General features: G+C 45.1%; 1 protein-coding gene across 1 annotated transcript in view; it reads right to left on the bottom strand.

Moving 5' to 3' along the window:
* Window positions 1–2677: 2677 nt before the first annotated feature.
* LOC129335215 (cysteine-rich protein 1-like) overlaps window positions 2678–19810 on the bottom strand; it is a 31479-nt gene continuing 14346 nt past the window's right edge. Inside the window, exons 2-4 of the mRNA XM_054987667.1 lie at window positions 12636–12730; window positions 7510–7564; window positions 2678–3044 (exon numbers count right to left, since the gene is read on the bottom strand). Coding sequence (XP_054843642.1) covers window positions 2962–3044; window positions 7510–7564; window positions 12636–12730 — 233 coding nt within the window. The 3' untranslated portion in view covers window positions 2678–2961. The remainder of the gene's footprint in view (window positions 3045–7509; window positions 7565–12635; window positions 12731–19810) is intronic.

Genomic DNA, 19810 nt, shown 5'->3' with positions numbered 1-19810 from the left:
TGTCACCTGCTCCACTCCTAATACCAGCTGGGTTAAGGTGAGAGTAGGTATTGCCACCTGCTCCGCTCCTAATACCAGCTGGGTGAAGGCAGGGGTGGGCATTGCCACATGGTGAAGGCGGGGGTGGGGCATTGCTATCTGCTCTGCTCCTTATACCAACTGGCTTAAGGCAGGAGGTGGGCATTGCCACTTGCTCCGCTCCTAATACCAGCTGCCTGAAGGGGTGTGGGCATTGCCACCTGCTCCACTCCAAATAACAGCTGGGTTAAGGCGAGGGATGGGCATTGCCACCTGCTCTGCCCCTAATACCAGCTCGGTGAAGGAGGGGGGTGGGCATTGCCACCTGTTCCGCTCCTGATCCCGAAGCAAACAGGAGAGCTGCTCCAGGGGCACCAAACAAGCACAAAGTACAAAGAGCCCTTTGGAGTATACAATAACCAGAAATATCACAAATCCATGGATTTAAAGTGCTGAAGTGCTCAATGAAATCAATTCAACCATACAAAATATCTTACTTCATATACACCAAAATTCAATGGTGGTAGAAAGAATCAAAGTTCATTCATACAATGCATATAGCAAAGTGCTTGGAATCAGTTCATAAGAGTCCATAACAGAGCAAAGTTTTGCCACGATCATGTAGGTTTCAATCAGTAGATGCCTCCTCATCAGTAATTCACGCCGCCTACGGGTTTTGCCAGCATGTAAGGAGTCCAGTCCCATTTTGCACAAAAGGCTTCTTCACAGGCAAAACATAACGAGCGTAACAAGCAGCATCATTCCACCATTGCAATTACTTCCGGATGATCTAGCGGACGATCTAGCAGTTTAAATACATGAATTTGTGATATTTCTGGTTATTGTATACTCCAAAGGGCTCTTTGTACTTCCCGCTCCTGATCCCAGCTGGCTGAAAGGGGCTGGCATTGCCACTTGCTCCCAGCCTGGGTTTCCCTCCATGGCATCTTTTCTGGAGGGATATGGTGCCTTGTCTGGGCTTCCCTCTGCGGCAGCGCCCTCTGGTAGGGAGTCGTCTTGAATACGCTTACTCAATTATATAGTAAGATGAGATGCAGCTTTGACTGTCAAGTTTCTTCCAAAGTAATTTGTGCAAGAGCCAAAGAATCTGAACATATGGAGACCTTTCTTTGTTTCTGAGAAGGCTCAGTCAGAAATGATAAAGATCACACATCCCGGTATGTCCATCAAATGAAAACTGTAGGTGCATACAGCCCAAATATGCCTTGGGTCTGTGTAGGGAAGGAAGTTAAACTCTTTAACTTCCACTCTGTTTCACTAACTGAAACAGGGCCCCTAATTCTGCTATTCATATTTTAAAACTGGGGTGGGGAAGTCATTTGGACTGGGCCGTGGAGACGAGCAGCAGAGCTGCGGGCGAACGGCGGTGATGTGGGCAAACACAGCAGGTGGATGCCCCGATAACACCCTTCCTCCCCGCTCCCACTTACCCACTTCATGGGGGGTGCGCTCCCTGGGGCACCCCCTCCCCAGGGGGCGTGCTCCTGCACAGCGAGAGCATGTGGCGGCAGCAAAAGTACGGCACTTTTGCTGCTGCCGCTGCCGCTGCCTGCTGCTGCCGCTGCCAAGCACAACCCGCAGCACTGGCGAAAGCAGCCTGTGCTGCCAGGGGAAGAGCAAGTGGTGGCAGCAGCGACAGTGGGGGGCGCTAGTGACAGAGCTGCCACCACTGCCACCGCCGCCGCAAGCAGGCCACAGCAGTGACAGCAGGGAGAAAGGACACAAGCACCCTTTCTTCTGCATGTGTGACGTCGCTCCCAGAAGTGATGTCATCACGCACATTGCATGATGACTTCATTTCCGGGAGCGACATCACACATGTGGGAGAAAGGGCCCTCCCCGTGTGGGATGAAACATAAACTTGGCCCTCAGAGGGAAAAAGGTTCCCCACCCGTTTTAAAAGAAGACTTGTCCTTTTAAAATGGTATTTTCTCCTTCAAAATGCTAATAACAGACGGAAGCTGGAATAGCAAAACTGAGTGCAGCAGGGAGGGTTTCTTCCCCACATGATACTGAGGGAAACTGAGGCGGTGTAACCTGCAATTCACATTTGATGGACAGATTGAGACATCTCATCTATTTGAGCCCTGAAGCCTTCTGTGAATCTTACAATTCTGGTGCAAAGATTTCTGTCGCCCTGTGAGGGTAATCTTTGATCACAGAGGGAACAGACTTTCTTTAACAGACTTTTCTATTAACTCCAATTTAAACATCCCAGTTTAGTGGAACAATCAACATAGGGGCAGAATATTCCTTGGGAATATCGCAGAAAACTTATAAGATGCAACATGTTGAAGTCACTGAAGAGGGAAAAAAATGCCCACAACATCACAAGAAACTTGCTTTTAATGGTCTCAGTATGCAACATGTAGTATTGGCTGATTCCCCACATGTTGGATAATGCACTTTCAATGCACTTTATCAATCGTTTGAGGTGGATTTTTCGTTCCGCACACAAAAAAATCCGTTCCAAATGATCTATAAAGAGGATTGGAAGTGCATTATCCAACGTGTGCGGAATCACTCACTGTCTGTAACTTACCATGCACATACCACTCATCACGTTGAAAACAACAACTGGAAAGTGTACTATCTAAACTGGTTGTTCATCAGAGTTTTATTGTATACTGCTCACATGTACCAAACTGGCACATCCTTCATCAAATTACAGTTGAGAATATTCTCCATTCTCCTGGAAGTATTGAATCCAGCAAATCTTGCTATAACCTCTTAAAATGCATTCATCACAGGTTCTGCTTTCATCTACAGGAGGAGTAACTTCTTTGGGGAAGTTGTCGGAATGTATAATGTTGTATCATCAATGTTCAAACAATGTTCTCCAATGACTGAATTTTTGAAAATGCGTCTCTTGCTTCTTGTTGCATTAATTGCCACCCCACCAGTGTAATAAAGGAAGGAAATCTAAGAGGTCTTTTTGGTTTCTGCTGGAACCTTAGATGAAGCAGATGCCCCCAAAGATGAGCGACTTGTTAATGGTCTTGTTCCTTTAAATCAGATGAATAAATGTTAGGAAAACAAAAATATGGCAATAAGGAAGCTTGTATTCAAAATTCAAGAGCTGGATAATTAACATTCAGATCCAAGCTGCCCAGACTTAAACTGCAGAACTTCCTTTGAAACCCTTATCTAAGATTCTGGGTGTGTTGCAAGGGGTCACACCCAGCCTGGATTGCGCACTCCACAGCTGTTTCCAGATGGCTTACCTGCACCCGGTACGTTGCGCCATGTTGCGGGGGAAATGCGAAATATCGTGTTTTCTCGCGCGAGTTTTGTGCGCCGCTGCACAAAACTCGCACAAGAAAACGTGATATTTCACGTTTTCCCCGCAACATGGCGCAACGTACCAGGTGCAGGTAAGCCATCTGGAAATGGCCCACCTCTTTCACGACTTTTGCAACTGATCTGCATCTACTCCCCTCCTCCCCTCACCACCTATATATATCTGGCCAGTTTCTTACCCTCCATGCATCTGACAAAGAGGGCTGTGATTCTCAAAAACTTATGCTACAATAAAGTTGGTTAGTCTTAAAGGTGCTACTGGACTCTTTGCTATTTTGCTACTGTAGACTAACACGGCTAACTCCTCTGGATCTTGGTCTTATGAGAAACCAAAAAGAACATAACCCCCCAAATTATATCATTTGACATACAAACTGTGGATAGGACATCCCAAACTTGCTCATATAGTTGGGCTAGACAGCAGGGGATTGCATTCGAGTTGTGTAATGTTACACATATCAATATTTTAAGCGAGCTAAGACTGAAATGAGACATTATGACTGACAAATGGCTGCTGCCAAAAATAGCATCCCTGTGTCTCCTCATAAACTGTACCCTGGTAATATCTAGTAAAAGAAAATGTATGCTAAGATATCATTGTGTTGAGAGTTTCAAAGCCCTGCACAAGGCATCCAAGGTAGTGGAGTAGAAGCAAGGGAACTAGCAGTGTGGTCACTTCACACTTCCTGAGGGTAAGTGCCATCAAATTGCATGGGACTCCTGAGCAGGCATGAGTTAGAATGCGCCAATACTTGAGTTGATGATGCGGGGCACAGGAGGTTTGTATCAGGGGGTGATAGTCCTTCAGGTATGTAGGCCCCACGTCATGGAGGGTTTTAAAGGTAAGTACCAGCACCTTAAGTATGAGCCCAAAACAGCCAGCCAGCCACAAGACTTCAGGACTGTTGCTATGTGGATCATAGTAACAAAATAGGCTGCAGTAACTGGACTGAAGTTTCCAAATAATATTCAAGGGAAGCTCCATGTAGAATGTGTTACAGCAATCTAGCCTTGAGATCACCACAGTGGAGTAGAGTTAATGTTACTCCTAGGGAAGTGTCTGCATAAATGGGACCAACTTCTAAACTAAATGCAACTAGGAAAAAAGCAATATTTTCGCTACCATATTTATCTAATGGGAGATCTAATAAGACTTCCAAGATTTTCCTGGAGCCCATCAATGAAAGTAGCACCACAGCAATAGTGGAGAGAACTACAATTGTATTATGCACAGGGAAGATTATTTTTTAACATGTATGTTCATGCAGTCTCTCACCACTCCTACCATCTGATATAGTACAGTCTAGGACAAGTTCTGTCTTGTTATTAGTAGTTTGTAGTGGAGGATGGATTTTAGAATTCAGAGCAGGAACTCAGTGATGCTAAATTTGCCATGGAATCTAAGCCTGAACTCTGAGGTTTCATTTGTGTTTTTAAAAGGTTGTTTATCTAGGAATAATGATCTTGAACAGCAATCTCTGAAGTATAATCAGGTTACTTTAACACTGTCTATAATCCTAAACCTGGGCTCAGAATTAAGAACATACTTGCTAATCCATGAATTCTAGTTTCATTTGCTAATTTAGAAGCTATTCTCAAATCAAATCTTGCCCCAAGAATGGGCAAAATATCAGGACGTTATTTGGCAGGACCATAATAGAGCCCATAGGGAGTAAGTCTGAGCCGGTCTACTTAGAAGAAAGTCCCACATTATCTAGTGTCCTTAAGATTGCAGCAATCATAACTCAAGAGCCAGTTTGGTGTAGCGATTAAGAGCTCAGGATTCTAATCTGGAGAACCAGGTTTAATTCCCCATTCCTTCACTTGAAGCCAGCTGGGTGACCATGGGTCAATCACAGCTCTCTCAGAACTCTCTCAGCCCCACCCACCTCACAGGGTGATTACTGTTGTGGGGATAATAATAACATACTTTGTAAACCACTCTGAGTGGGTGTTAAGTCGTCCTGAACAACAATTGAATGTTGTTGTTGTTGTTGTTGTTGCTGTTGTTGTTAAGAGCAAAGTTTCTCAAATTATATTGTCAAAGGCTTTCACGGCCGGAGAACGATGGTTCTTGTGGGTTTTCCGGGCTGTATTGCCGTGGTCAGGAACTACAATGCCAAGACCACAGCAATACAGCCCGGAAAACCCACAACAACCATTTCGCAAATTAATTTGTCTATTGCAAAAATGAAATCTGCCCACTACCCACCTGTGATTATTCTTTCCATTCGTGTTCTGTTTCTGAATGCCCAAATCTATTCTTTTCAGTAAACAAGGAATATTTTCTCAAACAGAGTTACCGTGGTTATGAATATGTACATCTTATACCCAGCAACACTCCAATGGGCCCTCAGAAGGAACGGCTCTACTCTCTCCCCCCCTTCTACTTTCACCAATGAAAAGCAAGATGTGGCGTTATGTTTCACTTGGCCTGAGCTAGGAAAGGGCTCGCTGACACAGCGGCAGGCGCACTCGGTATGAAGAGGGAATTAGCAGCTCTTGCATTCTCACCTCTCTCACCCCTTTCTGCCAGATGTCATGCACAGGAAGAAAGCTGGCCTCCTGCCAAGCTGACGTGAATGAAACCAAGTGTCTTTCCTTGCTTCTGGAGGCTGCAACGGTCTTTGGAAAGCACTATGCTAGGGAACACCCAGAGCAGCCATTTGGCCAAGGAAGAAAAGTGTTGAGTTAAGGTGCCGTTTGACAGCATTATGGACCCCCAGTAGTTCCTTCTGTTCCATTAAATGAGGACATTAAGCACTGATGAAGCAATTATCAATTGTAGACTATTTCAGTCTGGTCCAGGTTTTCTTTCAAACTGGAGTGGGCAGCACCTTATTGTAGAGATCAGTCTGTGGCAAACCCATGCTGTTGAAAATCCACATGCTGGTAAGTTTCCCACCATTGTGCGTGCCTGCGAACACTCACCTTCTTTGGGGTCCATTGTTGTTTTGAGTTTTCATGTGATTCAGGAGAAACTCATTGAACAGAAGGGTTTTTAGATGATGTGGTTTTTGATTGTGTGAATAGTGCCTGTTTCCCCACCCCCCCTTAAAAAGAACACAGTGCATGTGTACGCAGCTCCACACTCGCCTTGATGCATGCCTTCCCCAAGCATTCCTTGGATCCATAAACATGGAACTCCACTTTCAAACTCAGTGGGACGATGGTTTTGAGGGAGGACTATGCTCTGTGCAATTCTAGTGCCATTGTGTGCAAAAGCAGCTGCCCCAGAATCCCATTTCCACAATCCCCCTTGAAAAGAAGAGCATGCATTTGTGCATGTGTGGCCAATGTGCGTGCAACTGGCCAAAATTCATGTGGGGGAAAGACCAGTTGTAAACTGACACCGGCTGACCCAGAACAAGCCTGTAATGGAACAGAATTATTTCAGAACCCTCTGGAACTGAAATGGAAATGGAAAATTTCTTGGTGCACACCCCTAATGAACAGTGTATAAGTCTTTTTATCTGTGTTGGGTAGTCACTAGAGAGAGCCAATAGTGTTAACCTTGGCACAATTTAAAATATGGCCTCTGTAATGTAATGACTGATAGTAGGAACTAGATTATTCTATGAGTGGTTGGAGTAAAGGAAACAGTTCTGGGGAATGCCAAGCAAGGAATAGGAATTTAAAGCAGCATCTCTCTTATGGCATGATGTGTTAGTGGTATAATTCAAGTCAGCTTCGACAATATATCAGCTTCTTTTGTTGCACACTCCAGTCTCTTGCATAGAGTTGGCAACTGGCAGAACTCTTACACTGGAGAAGGGGCCCTTGTTGGCAGTGCAGTGACATCACTACTGATGTGACCTGGAAATAACATAATTGCAGTGGCCAATGCTCCAGCATTGCTACAATGTTGCCCACTGTGATGATGTCATTTCCTGCTCACACTGGAAGTCATGTCATACCATTAGTGTAGTACTGATCATCCCCCTCATTCCCTCCAGAATTTCCCACCACCATACAGCTGAGTAGTGACAAGCAAAGCTGGCAAGATGGTGGTGGTTTCCTGCCAAAGTGGAAAACCTGAACTCCTACGTGTGCTTCAATTATAAAGTTTGCAGCAGCCAATATTACAGCCTTGGTTAATACCTAGTTGTCAATCAGGAATGTATACAATGCCTTGGCCCACCCCCAAGTCCTTTGTTTATAGAAGTTTACCTCGTGGCCCAAAGCGTTGAAGATAACAATGTGAGCAATAGGGTTTGTCATCATACTGTGAAAGAAGACCGGGGGGGGGGGAGGAATTTGTTACACATTTACTAACAAGATTTCATTTTTCAGTGCTAGCATGCAAGATAGTATACCAGACTGTACCACCCCATTGCAAACTATTTAAATAATCCAAGGAAACAGGAAGAAGAGGGCATAAAAAAAACACAGAAAGACCTTCCCTCCCTGGGTTTTCTAAGGTTTTCCCTGCACGGGGCTTTATTGTTGTTCTGGCCCCATACTGCTTCAATGTCTCATCTGAGTTCTGCATGCATTGTCAAAATAACTTGGCTCAGTCTCGAAAGCGCTTCCCAATTTTTTTGGTGGTCTCCATATTGCAGAATGAGTTTCCTCCTGGGTTTTCTATGGTTTTTCTCCCTGCGCACCCCCCCCCCAATGGTTTTTTGTTCCGCAAAGTCAATCCATCGCTTTTTTGAAATGCAGAATGTTTCCTTCAGTGTGAAGCCTGGCAATCTAAATGCAGGTAGGAAAGGGTGAAGCTTGATCTTGCTTGGGGAAAAAATTGCTAAATTGCAAGATAGTTCCCTAAGATTTTGGTGGTTGGAGTTGGGACTAGAGATGGGCACGAACAGCAATACGAACAAAAAAAAAGCCATGAACAGCCCAATCTGCTGTTCGCGAACAACCTGTTCGTGAGGCCCCATTCTAAATGAACAGGTGGTCATTGCAAGCCTCGTTCGTTGCTGTTCGTCAAGCCAGACAGTCTGGCACCTGCAATCAATTCCCTTGGCAACTCAGGCAGGGATTGTCTGAACTCTGTCTGAACTCCTGCTGTTGCCCTGGAAACCCCAAGCTAAGGCCAATTTAGCTTGAGAGGCAGGTCTTCCTTTCAAGTGTGGAGCTCCAAATTTGTTACAAGAAAGCAAAGACCGGGGGGGCAGCTCTGACTAGTCTTTGCAGACATTGGAGAGGGAGAGAGACAGCTGCTGTTGGCACTTTGATAGAGAGACAGAGAGAGTGCATTGGAGCTTGAATTTTCTTTGTGTGTGGTGGGATATGGATCTACCCGTTCAGGTTCCAGGACTGCTGCCAGGCTCTGGGCCAAGCTATTATTCACTATTGGTACCTTTCCTGCTGCCTGCTCAGGGTAAGGTTTCTGGGAGTGGTGCGGTAGGGATCTACCCCTTCAAGTTCCAGGGCTGCTGCCAGGCTCTGGGGCCAAGCTATTATTTATTATTGGTACCTTTCCTGGTGCCTGATCAGGTCAGGTTTCTGGGAGTGGTGCAGTAGGGATCTTGACCAAACTTGGATGATGGCTGGAGGAGAGCCTGCTGGCCCCCGTGAACATCCAACCACGAACATGTTCATGAACAGGTCATGCTTGTAAGTGTTTGTGAGTCCCTGTTCGTGGATGGCAACGAACAACGAACATCATGCTTGGGTTTTTTTTCCTGTTCATGCCCATCTCTAGTTGGGACTAGAACTGCCTGTGTTTGCTTTCCATCTGCTTAACCTATTGTTAGGTTAAAAGTCATTACAATGGGCATCTTGACTTTCTAGTTGCAGAATTCTCTCCCTAGAGAGTTTGGTTGTCAGGGTTTTTTTTAAAAGAGCAAGACTATACTGTTCCACCAAGTCTTCATGGAAAGATGGATTTTATCCCAGACTGAAGTGATGTTCACTGGTCATTGTTTGTTTATGCTTTACTTTAATCTTAAATTGATTTTATTGCGATGTCTTAATTGGGGTTTCTAATTTTGAATTGTTGTTAGCTAGCCTGAGGCAGGGAGCATATTGCAAAATTTACATACATTGATATAAATGGGATGTTAACTTTAGACAAGTAATTAAATTATGCCATTTTATTTGCCTTCTTTCAACTTAATAAACCAGATTACTCATTGCTGTCTCAGAAACTTTTCAATCCAACTGTGTTATTTTTTCCATGAAGCCTAACAAATGAACCTTCAACTCATCATTAATAGAAAATTACTTCTAGTGTACAGAAGTGTACAGTAAGGCCCTTCCAATATTTACAGAGAAGGAGAGAGAGCTCTCTGCCTTTTCATACTATTAAAGATCTCTGAAAATACACCTTGAGTCTAAAGTCATTTCAAATGTGGGGATGGAGGCATTGCCATTATACCTCCTCCAAAGGTTCTTGTTAATGGGTTTGAAACCCTGGCAACAATGTAGGTGTAATCACATAGAGAAAAACACACGGCTGTGATGCAGGAGTACAGGATGAAAGCAGAGATCTCGGTGGGAAATGGAGTGTGGGATTCAGCGAAATCATTGTTGTACAGCGAAATCATTGTTGTACTTCCCTTTCACTTGTACTTTTTTATTTTTTGCATTGGAGGGACGTTTGAGTCTGAAATGGGTGTGGCCAAAGTCAACACTCAAATTGCTCTTTGGGCGTGGCTCTTGTCAAAGCTCTCCCTCCTACTTGGACTAGCCAGATTAGCCTGTTCTCCAAAGCTTAAAAGCAACAGGGCAGCCTGAGCTGTATTCCTGGGGAGAAGTCTATTCAGATGAATGACACTTACACCGGTCAAACGGAGTGCTCAATTTGAAAAATGGGAATGGCCAGCTGTGCTAATCAAATCTTGGTTCTTAAGGTACAGTAAATAGTAACTACAGCAAAGGCAGGAGTGTTGCGCCAGTGCGTCCACTCAGGGAGCCATCTCCTCCTCCTCCTTTGGATGAAGTTGACTCGCTCTGTCCCATACCTTCTTTCACTGTCCAACTCCATGAACTAGCTGGAGACAGATTCTTTAAAAGATGGCTACTGAGGCATTCGAACATTCCCGACGCCTCAAAATTAAGAGTATTACTGAGTAGCCTTTGTAAAAACGGCATTGTAGACATGGCAACCTTTTCTTTAACTGTTATTTTTAATTCTTAAACTTTGTTAGAGTATATGGCCTACGGGCTGTTAAGCTGAATAAACTGAGACCGAAACTGAACTGGGAACTGCCAGAGCAATTTTGCCTGGCAAAGTCACAGCAGCAGCAGCAGCAACTTTGTTGAATATGTTTCTATACCACATCTTAGGGGAAGGCGTGGCTCAGAGGCAGAGCATCTTCTGAGCGTGCAGAAGGTCCCAGGTTCAGCCCCCAGCTGCTTCTCCAATTAAAGGATCTGGTAGTAGGTGATGTGAAAGACCTCAGCCTGAGACCTTGGAGAGCTACTGCCAGTCTGAGTAGCCAAACTGACACCTTGATGGGCCATGGGTCTGACTCAACCAAGGGCAGCCCCGTACCTTGCTCATCTTTGGGGCAGCGTCGAAATCCTAACCCTTCGTCTCAATTGTTTGGGCATATCGTAGCATCTCAGTGGTGTGGCACCTTGAATGTTCTGTTTTTTAAAAAATGGCAATTGACGTATCACCACAACACTGGCGGTGTGTGGGTGGGTGGGGAGGTGGAATTGAAAGGTAGCTGCAGGGAGGGCAGGCAGGAAAATGGTGCAGATGTGGGCAAGAACTGATAAATGTGCATCTTCTCTTCCACATGGCACGCATAGGCATTTTGACTGTGATCTTTCTCAAAAGATTGTACAAGGTGTCCGGGGTCTGAGTCCCAGCCCCCAGACTTGCCAGGAGGGAACTGTGGGAGGCAACCGGGAGGCAGTGGCCCTGCCACCCCAGCCAGCAACCAGGTCCAGAACCTGCCTACTCCATGGGGAAGGGACGAAAGGCCAAAGCCTCAGAGGGCTGGAGGGAGCAGGGAGAGACCAGCTAGTCCCACCCTCCAGGGGGAGGAGAGGGGGCTAAGCAGGCCAGAGGAGAAGGGCCAGGGCAGGGGGAATAGGGACCCAGAAGCAGCCCAAACAGCACTCTTACCTGACAGGGAGAAGCAGCCACAGCAGCTCAGAACCACGCCCCAGCCTCCACCTCAGCTTGAAGACAGCAGCCTGGCTCAGGAGATGCTCACAACCAAGCCCCTCCAGGTGGAGCTGCTGAAGGCATTCTGTGGGCAGAGCTGGGCAGCCAGCCAAGAGGCCACCGCTGGGCCTACCTTCAGTAATCAGCTCAGCCAGAGAGGCCTGGCAGCCAGCCAACATACAGCAGCTGTTGCTGATCCAGGCAGCCCAGCCAGCTACCCCAGCTGCAGCAGCTGGAGACAGCCCAGGCCAATGCTGGGAGGCCCAGAAGGGGTGTGGCCTGGCAGGCAGGACCTGCAAGGAGGGCGGGGTGCTGAGAGGAGGCCCTATAAAAGCTGGCTGGGAAGAGCTCTGGGGTGGTGGGTGTGAGTAAGGAGTGATGGTGTGGAGGAGAGCAGTGCAAGAGTGGAGGCTTGGATGAGAGTTCTGGGAGGAGGAGATGATGGAGGATGCAGGGGGTACGCAGGCCAGGTTGAGCAGGCCAGCGAGTGGATTGAGAGGGAGTCAGGGTGATGTATACCGCCCCTCCTTCCACAGAGCAGGGTCCTGCAGCATCCCTGGTGCCCCTCTGATGTCAGGGCTGGCCCAGCCAGTGCCCCACCCAGTGGCGGCAGCAACAAGCCCTGACACAAGGTTTGGGAAAGATTAAAGAAAAGCAGGGGGAAACATGGAAGCAGGACCAAAAACCCAAGATGCTCCTGAAAACAATGCTGTGGTAAGGAGGCGAAGACAGATCAAAACATCCATGTGGAAGCAGCCTAAGCAACAAAATGTATGCACACACACACAAGGAAACAGCACTGGTGCATTGTAGTGACGTGTGTAGTGTGCACAAATTACCATTTCATTCGCCTATGCAGTTCCCAAATTTTTCTTTAAGCGAAAGCTCTGCATGGATCGGTGCTCCCAAATGCACGTTTTCCTACATGTGCATACCACTGCACTGGGAAGCCAGCTCAATCCAGGCTCTCGCTTCGCATGCACCCCACCCACCATGACAGCTATTTTGCTATCTTCAAGGCAGCTGTCACTTGCATGTTCTTCTATCAACTTCTCCTCCTCCTCCTCTCCCCTGCCATTGTATTAGAGCCCTGCTAAGCAGCCTTTGGTACAGCCTAAGAGAAGCCCTAAGAGAAGCCTTTGAAAAGCAGAGGTCCTCTGATTTCTGTCCGGCTGTAGGAAGTCATTGAAGGAGACAGATGGAGTGATGGTTATTTTTCCCCTACCTCGGCATGCTGGCCAGGACTGAGTTGCCGTTTGCAGTGGTAGCACTTCAGACAAAGGGGGTGGTAGTCTTTGCCTAGAGAACGCTTCCGTTCAGCTGTTAGGAGAGGGAAAAGGTATGAGTAATTATGCTCCGAGCACCTCATTAATAGAGGAGCATATGTGGAATGCCTCTTTGATCCGCAGAGTTACTTGCCAAAGTAATTTCAGAATGAAAGGAGTCCTCGAATCTTTTAATGCAGGAACAATTTGGCATTCCTCCTCCCCCTTGTTTTGCACCTCGGTTTTTGCAACACACATCTTTTTGAAGTTTGCTCAAGTTTTACCTATTAGAAATGTAATTTTAAACCTTGCCAGAAGCTTTCATCCACACTTCAAGCAAACATTTTTTCTTTTATTTTTTGCCATCTTATGAAAGATTTTCTTTATCTTAGATCATATGACATTAATAGAGGTGATTCGTGACTGCTAAAACAACCAGGAAAGGAGACACCTACCCTGAGCAAGCTCAGTACCTGGCTGGTTTCCTATGGCCTAATTTTTCAATTAGAGGCCACTTAATGCCTTATTTTTAAGGAAATTCCTCAAAGCCACACAGTGTGCAACTAGAGGCCTGCTTCTAGGCTGCAAACACTTTTCTTTTGGGATGGAAAGTGAAAATTAAAAATAGGTGTCACAACTGTCAAATTTGATACCTTTGGAAGGATATTTTTATTTTCTCCTTTTTTGGTAGATAGTCAATGCCCCCATGTGTATTCCAGGGAACATGAAGGTTTCCATATGCTGGGTGAGGGTGAGGGAAACTCCTGCCATGCTCCTGTTGCCCTCGTGACCTGATGCTCTAGCAAACTACCATAGAGCAAATGCTGGCAACACAACGTTGTTACTTCCAGTTATGCAGCCAGAAATGATGTCATAATGTTATGATGCTGTTACGGCGAGTCTCCGCACTCCAAAATCTCTTGGGACTATTACTACCAGGGCTTTATTTCAGCAAGAATGCAGTGGAATGGAGTTCTGGAACCTCTTCAAAATGGTCACATGGCTGGTGGCCCCGCCCCCTGATCTCCAGACAGAGGGGAGTTGAAATTGCCCGGCACGGAGGGCAATCTAAACTCCCCTCTGTCTGGAGATCAGGGGGCGGTGCCACCAGCCATGTGACCATCTTCTCCGAGGGCAACCCACTGAGCTCCACCACCTCTTTTCCCAGAAAAAAAGCCCTGATTACTACTCATGGTTATTGACAACTAGGCATGCGGAGCCATGCCTTAGCAAGATTCATGAGCCGACATCAATTCATTTTCTTCATCCTTTTTTTTTCATTCACTTGAAATTCCCCCCACAGTGGCACTTAGCACAAAGTCATGCTGCACAGAAATCATTGGGCACAGGTTAGAGAAACTCTGCATAGGACCACATTCTTAGTAAACCAGATGTTCCAGTGCGAGGGGATTTCTACAAACATGAAATCAAAAAGAGTCCAGTAGCACCTTTAAGACTAACCAACTTTATTGTAGCATAATCTTTCAAGAATCACAGTTCTCTTCGTCAGATGCTGTGATTCTCAAAACCTTATGCTACAATAAAGTTGGTTAGTCTTAAAGGTGCTACTGGACTCTTTTTGATTTTGCTACTACAGACTAACACGGCTAACTCCGCTGGATCTACAAACACGAAGTCATCTAATGTTCTCTGACACAATATTTAAAAATTAACTTAAGTGGCAGAAGATCATATTGCTGCTACTGGAATATGGGTTAAGATTGCAAACGTTCACAAAGAAATGCTCCATTTTTCTTTTCTCCTGATCCTCTTTTATTTTGAGCCACAGCTGTAGTCAGCTTTCCTTCCTAAGTGGGGCTGCTGTATTGCATGGGGTGGAGCCTCAAAGAAATTAATGAATAATCACATGTTGTTGTAGCTGTTAACAAATTCTATAAAGGGGGGAAATGTGGTTTATCTATTTCCCTTTACATGGTTTTGCTAAGAATCTCCTTACACGAGATGCCTCGGCACTTGTTCATCAAGTATAGGGAGACACAATGTTAGCCAGGAAGCATAGTTTTAAAAGACAGAGTGGGTGGAGATCACTCCTCGGAGGGTTTGTTAATTTCATCTTTGCCTCCCTGAAAGGCACTGTCAATTTAACCTCTCCAGTCTAAAACTGTCTGGGCAACCAGAGGGCAGCGAGGAATGGAAATGGGCTGGAGCTGCCTTCCAGAGCTGGGCTTGGACCCGGAGAGGTTATCATGGGCTGAAGTTCCCCTTCTGGCATTTCACAGCCCCTTCACACAGCTCCAGTGTATAGCAAAGCCTTTGCCCTGCCGCTGCCTCTGTCTTTTTAAACTACCCTTCCCAACAAACATTGCACCTTCCAACATGTGTTCTTCACGTGTCAGATGTCTCATGTAGAGAGACTCTCTATGACTGCCACACTATTTGCCTAGAAAGGAAAAACAGCTGCACAAAAGGCAGGTGACTTCCTTTCCATTCGTTACCGATAATCTGTGGGAGGGAAGCTTCAAACAGTGGCACTGTGTAACGAAAGCATTAAAACGTCCTTCTGTTGAACTGAGGCACCAGTCTGAAAACCTGGGCCCTCTTAAAATACAGAAGGAGAGGAGTGCCAACTCCAGATTGGGAAATTCCTGGATATCTTTGGTGGAGAGACAGAGTACATTTTGGTAGCATTGCCTTTGTTTACAAATATATAAGGAGAACAGTGTTAGGAACCTCACCCGTATCCTGTCCCCAGAGACAGGGCCGGATCAAGGGGGGAAGGGGGGGTAGTCTGCCCCCGGCGCTGCCAGGGAGGGGGCGCCAGGAGCAGCTGCCAGCTGAGTGAGCATGCAGGCGGCAGCATGGGCAGCCTCACAGCCCCCCACGCTGCCTTTTGCCTGCCCTGCAGGACAGGGGGCGTGCGGCAAGCCGGCTGCCCCCTGTCCTGCGGGGCAGGTGAAAGGCAGCGTGGGGGGCTGCAAGGCTGCCCATGCCATTCACCTGCGGAGAAGCGAATGGTGCGGGTGGCTTCCCAGCCCCGCACGCTGCCTCCGGCGTCCCGCATGATGACGTCACCAAATGACGTCATCACGCCGCACTGGGAGCGGGTGCACGCGCGCAAGGCTGGACTAGGGTTGCCCCGGGCGCCGGCAACCCTAGATCCGGCCCCACCCAGAGAACGTAATCTTGCACCCCACAAGTGCTTTGGCCAACTCACAATAGTTTTCTCTCTTCCCTCACAACAGCCAGAATATAAATTGTTGTGCTTTCTGTTCAAACACCTTTCTGACTGCTTCATCCCTTCTACTAAGAGGACTTCCATATGCTCCAGTTTGGGATAGGTCCACGAAAAACCCATTTTTTGGATGCACATTAAATTCTTTTTTTAGATCTCTCTCCCCTTCTCCCATTTGCTACTTCCCCCTCCTCACCAGTTCTCCACTTGTCTCCACACCCTCAAACCCAACACCCCTGCAGCTTTCCCCCAAACTTGAAGTCATGTCAATGTTGCCCTGCAGGCCAAGACTCCTGTGCAGGGTGGATAAAAATCAATTATCTTTTTTTTAAAAAAATTAAAATCTGATTTTTTAAAAATTTAAATTGGATTTTTTAAATAAAATGTTTTTGAGGAAAAATCTATCTAAAGAGAGTTTTCTATTTAAGATACATTATAGCCCATCATGAAATAAGAATTAGTTTTTAATTATGTAGCATGAGGCCATATATTCATGCAATGTTTAAATTTTTTGGTAAATGAATTCCATTAATCCATTCACAATGTCATGCTCTTCCAGAGGTTTCTGTAAGATTATTGGGAAATTTTTCTATCTGGAAGATATCACAGATGCTTGGGTGTTTTTTTTACAGACCTGAAAATTGTGAATTTGTGGCTGCACAAATCACATGTCTCTTCTTCACAGAAAAAAATGTCATAAAATAAACATACAGCGTTGAGAAAAAGACCTTAATCTCACTGTTCCTTTGCAAATCTGTGTCCACAGAATCAACCCCTTACTTGTTAAGTTTCAAAAAGTTCAATGATGGTTGGGAGTGGAATAGATCTGCACAAAAAAGCGAAGCGTGAGGAGGGAGGGGCAAACAGTAAAAATGAAAGTGAAACCTTTTGAGCAGAATACCCCACAAGTCTTTTGATCTTTGTGTGTATAGCCTGAGGTTTATCATATTATTTTTCCCCTTGGAGGAGAAAACCAATAATGGCAGCAAGATGTAAAAGTGACCCAGTTTGGGAATATTTTAATGAAGTTCTTGCAAGCCTGTATGCAAAATGTAAACACTGCAACAAAGAAATGCAAGGCCTGGTGGCCGGAATGAAGCACCATCATGAGAAATGCTGCTGTGATGAAGACAACGAAAGGAACATGTTCGAACAGGCAGGATCTTCCGGTTGGTAAACATTTTGATTTCATCATATTTAAAGATTGCCTTGAGGAACTGTCACGTTTGAGCAAAATTATATTTGTTATTATCACTGCATGTTACTGTCCTTTTGATACAGTTGTTATGAAGAAATAAAAAAATGAAACAAGTAAATATTCCTTTTGGGAGGGCAGTACTGAGTGGCAGTGAATACGGAGTAATACTAAATAAGCGGAAATGGCATAAATAAAATAACAGCACTGATTTTTTTGGTTTAGAGGAATCCATTAAAACGTCCTTCTGTTGAACTGTGGCACCAGTCTGAAAACCTGGGCCTTCCTAAAATGCATACGGAGAGGAGTGCCCACAGAAGAAGGGAATGTCTTCCTCGCAGAAACAATTGATAAGTCAGGAAACGCACACACAGCAGAATACAAGGAGTGGCAGCAGAAGCTATAGTAACATGTGAACAAAAATTCAAATGTCTAGTACGCAGTTTGGTCACGGACAATGCTGCAAATGTATCCAAGAGGAGAAGAAATTTAGAAGAGCAGGAAGAGAATACAAAGGTAATAACATACGGTTGCAGTGCTCATTTGCTGCACCTCCTAGCCAAAGACTTCAGTGTTCCAGAAATAAAGACTAATGTTGTTGAAATTGCTAAATACTTCCGTAACAATAATTTTTGCTGCAGCAGCTCTGAAAACTATGAGTGGAACCAAGCTAACGCTCCCACAAGATGTTAGATGGAACTCTGTAGTGGGCTGTTTTGAGCAGTATATCAAGAATAGAGATGGACACAAACCTAAATACGAACCAAAAAAACACATGAACCAGGCCAGTTCGTGGTTTGTGAACCAGTGGTTCATGGAAGCTTGTTTCCACGAACTTCCACGAACTGGTCTACTGGTTCATTTGGTTCGTATTAAAGGGGCAGTTTAAATGCCCCTTTTCCTGCCGCTTGCAAGCAGCAGGGTTCTTTAAACTATCAGCTGGCAGGCAGCAGGGAGATCCCCCCCCTCACCACCTGCCAGCTGATAGTTTAAAAGGACCTGCCGCTTGCAAGTGGCAGAGCCCTTTAAAGGGCTCAAACTCCAGCTCATGTCTAATCAAGAATTGGCTTATTCTGGTGACAGTTTGTGAACAAAATCAAGAGAAAGTAGAGGGCACTGTCATGGCCAAAATCCTCAACATTGAGCTTAAGAGAAATGTTGTGCATATGCTGAGCATCCTGAAACCCATTTCTGAAGCTTGAAACAAAATAGAAAAAAATATCTGTTTTATTACTGATGCTGTTCAAATTTAGAAGGAACTGAGTTAGCACTTACGAACAGAATTGAACACTGACAGAATTAAATTTCAAGCATTTAAAAAACAAATGGGACAAGCACTGTCTCCAGCTCATTTTCTCGCAAATATTATCAATATCCGTTACCAGGGTCAAACCTTAAGTGCTGAGGAAGACGCTATGGCATGGGTGTCCAGCAACCATCCGTCTGTAATGCCAACTATAATAAACTTCAGAGCTAAGAAATGATGTTTTAATGATGTTTTAATAAAAGTCATACCAGTGAACTGGCGGAAGTCACTTAAGCACTTGGATTTAGAGACTATTGAAGTAATGATTTCACTTTTAACAGCAGTAGCTTCTTCTGCTGGCGTGGAAAGACTATTCTCTTCCTTTGGACACATTCATTCTAAACGGAGAAATCACTTGGGACCCAATAAAGCAGGAAAGCCTGTTTTTCTTTTCCAGATTATGAACAAACAAGAAGATGAAGATGAGTGAGCTACAGAGGACAGTATTTTAAGTTTTTCATGTGTAGACGAGGCTGATAGTCTTAAAATTTTTTTAAAAAGATATTTTGTTTAAACACAGTTAACAAACATGGATGTTTAAGCAAAAACAAGAATACATATGCTATAATGTTATTGTTTTAGTTAAATAAAACTATTTAAATAGTTATTATTAAGGTAACAATTATTTTTCTTCCTCCAATAAAGTACAGCAGAAAAGTTGTCCAAATACGAATGATTAACCTATTAAACTGGAGATAGAGAATTATGAAATTATTGTGAGGCAAACTATCTATGTTGTGTTTCTAATAGTATAACCAAATCAGTAATTTTTTGATATAACTCTAAAACTAATCTGAAAAGTTGTTATTCTAAAAATGAAACCTTCATCTGGTTGTAAATATTAAGATTACACCAGCAAGAATGAGTCTTTATGTAGAAAACCATGATTTAAATCTACTCTTACCTGGGCTTTTTTCCAGCTGGAACACGGGGGAACAGAGTTCCGGAACCTCTTGAAAATGGTCACATGGCTGGTGGCCCCGCCCCTGATCTCCAGACAGAGGGGCGTTTAGGTTGCCCTCCACGCAGCGCAGATCAGGGGGCGGGGCCACCAGCCATGTGACCATTTTCTCCGAGGGCAACCCACTGAGTTCCACCACCTCTTTTCCCAGAAAAAAAGCCCTGACTCTTACTGACTAGCGATTTAAATTATGATTTAAATTGTGATTTAAATAAAATCCACCCTGCTCCTGTGTCTTGATCGCTTGGCAACCCCACAGTGCCAACTATGGTGACATTTTGCTAGAGTTGCCAGGTCCCCTTAATCTGCTGGCTGTGGGAGGGACCTGGCACCTACCCTGATGATCCTGCCACGTGCACAAAGCGTGAATGCTCCCAGAAGGCATTGCTGGAACTGACATCATCGTGCTCATAGGGAGCATGCCCACTGCGCATTGGCCTGGGAGGTTTCTTGCCTCATGGGCCCCTTCCCTGAGACCTC

The sequence above is a fragment of the Eublepharis macularius genome, chromosome 8 (genome assembly GCF_028583425.1).
Source record: "Eublepharis macularius isolate TG4126 chromosome 8, MPM_Emac_v1.0, whole genome shotgun sequence".
Lineage (NCBI taxonomy): Eukaryota > Metazoa > Chordata > Lepidosauria > Squamata > Eublepharidae > Eublepharis > Eublepharis macularius.
This window is presented reverse-complemented; position numbering and strand designations above follow the sequence as displayed.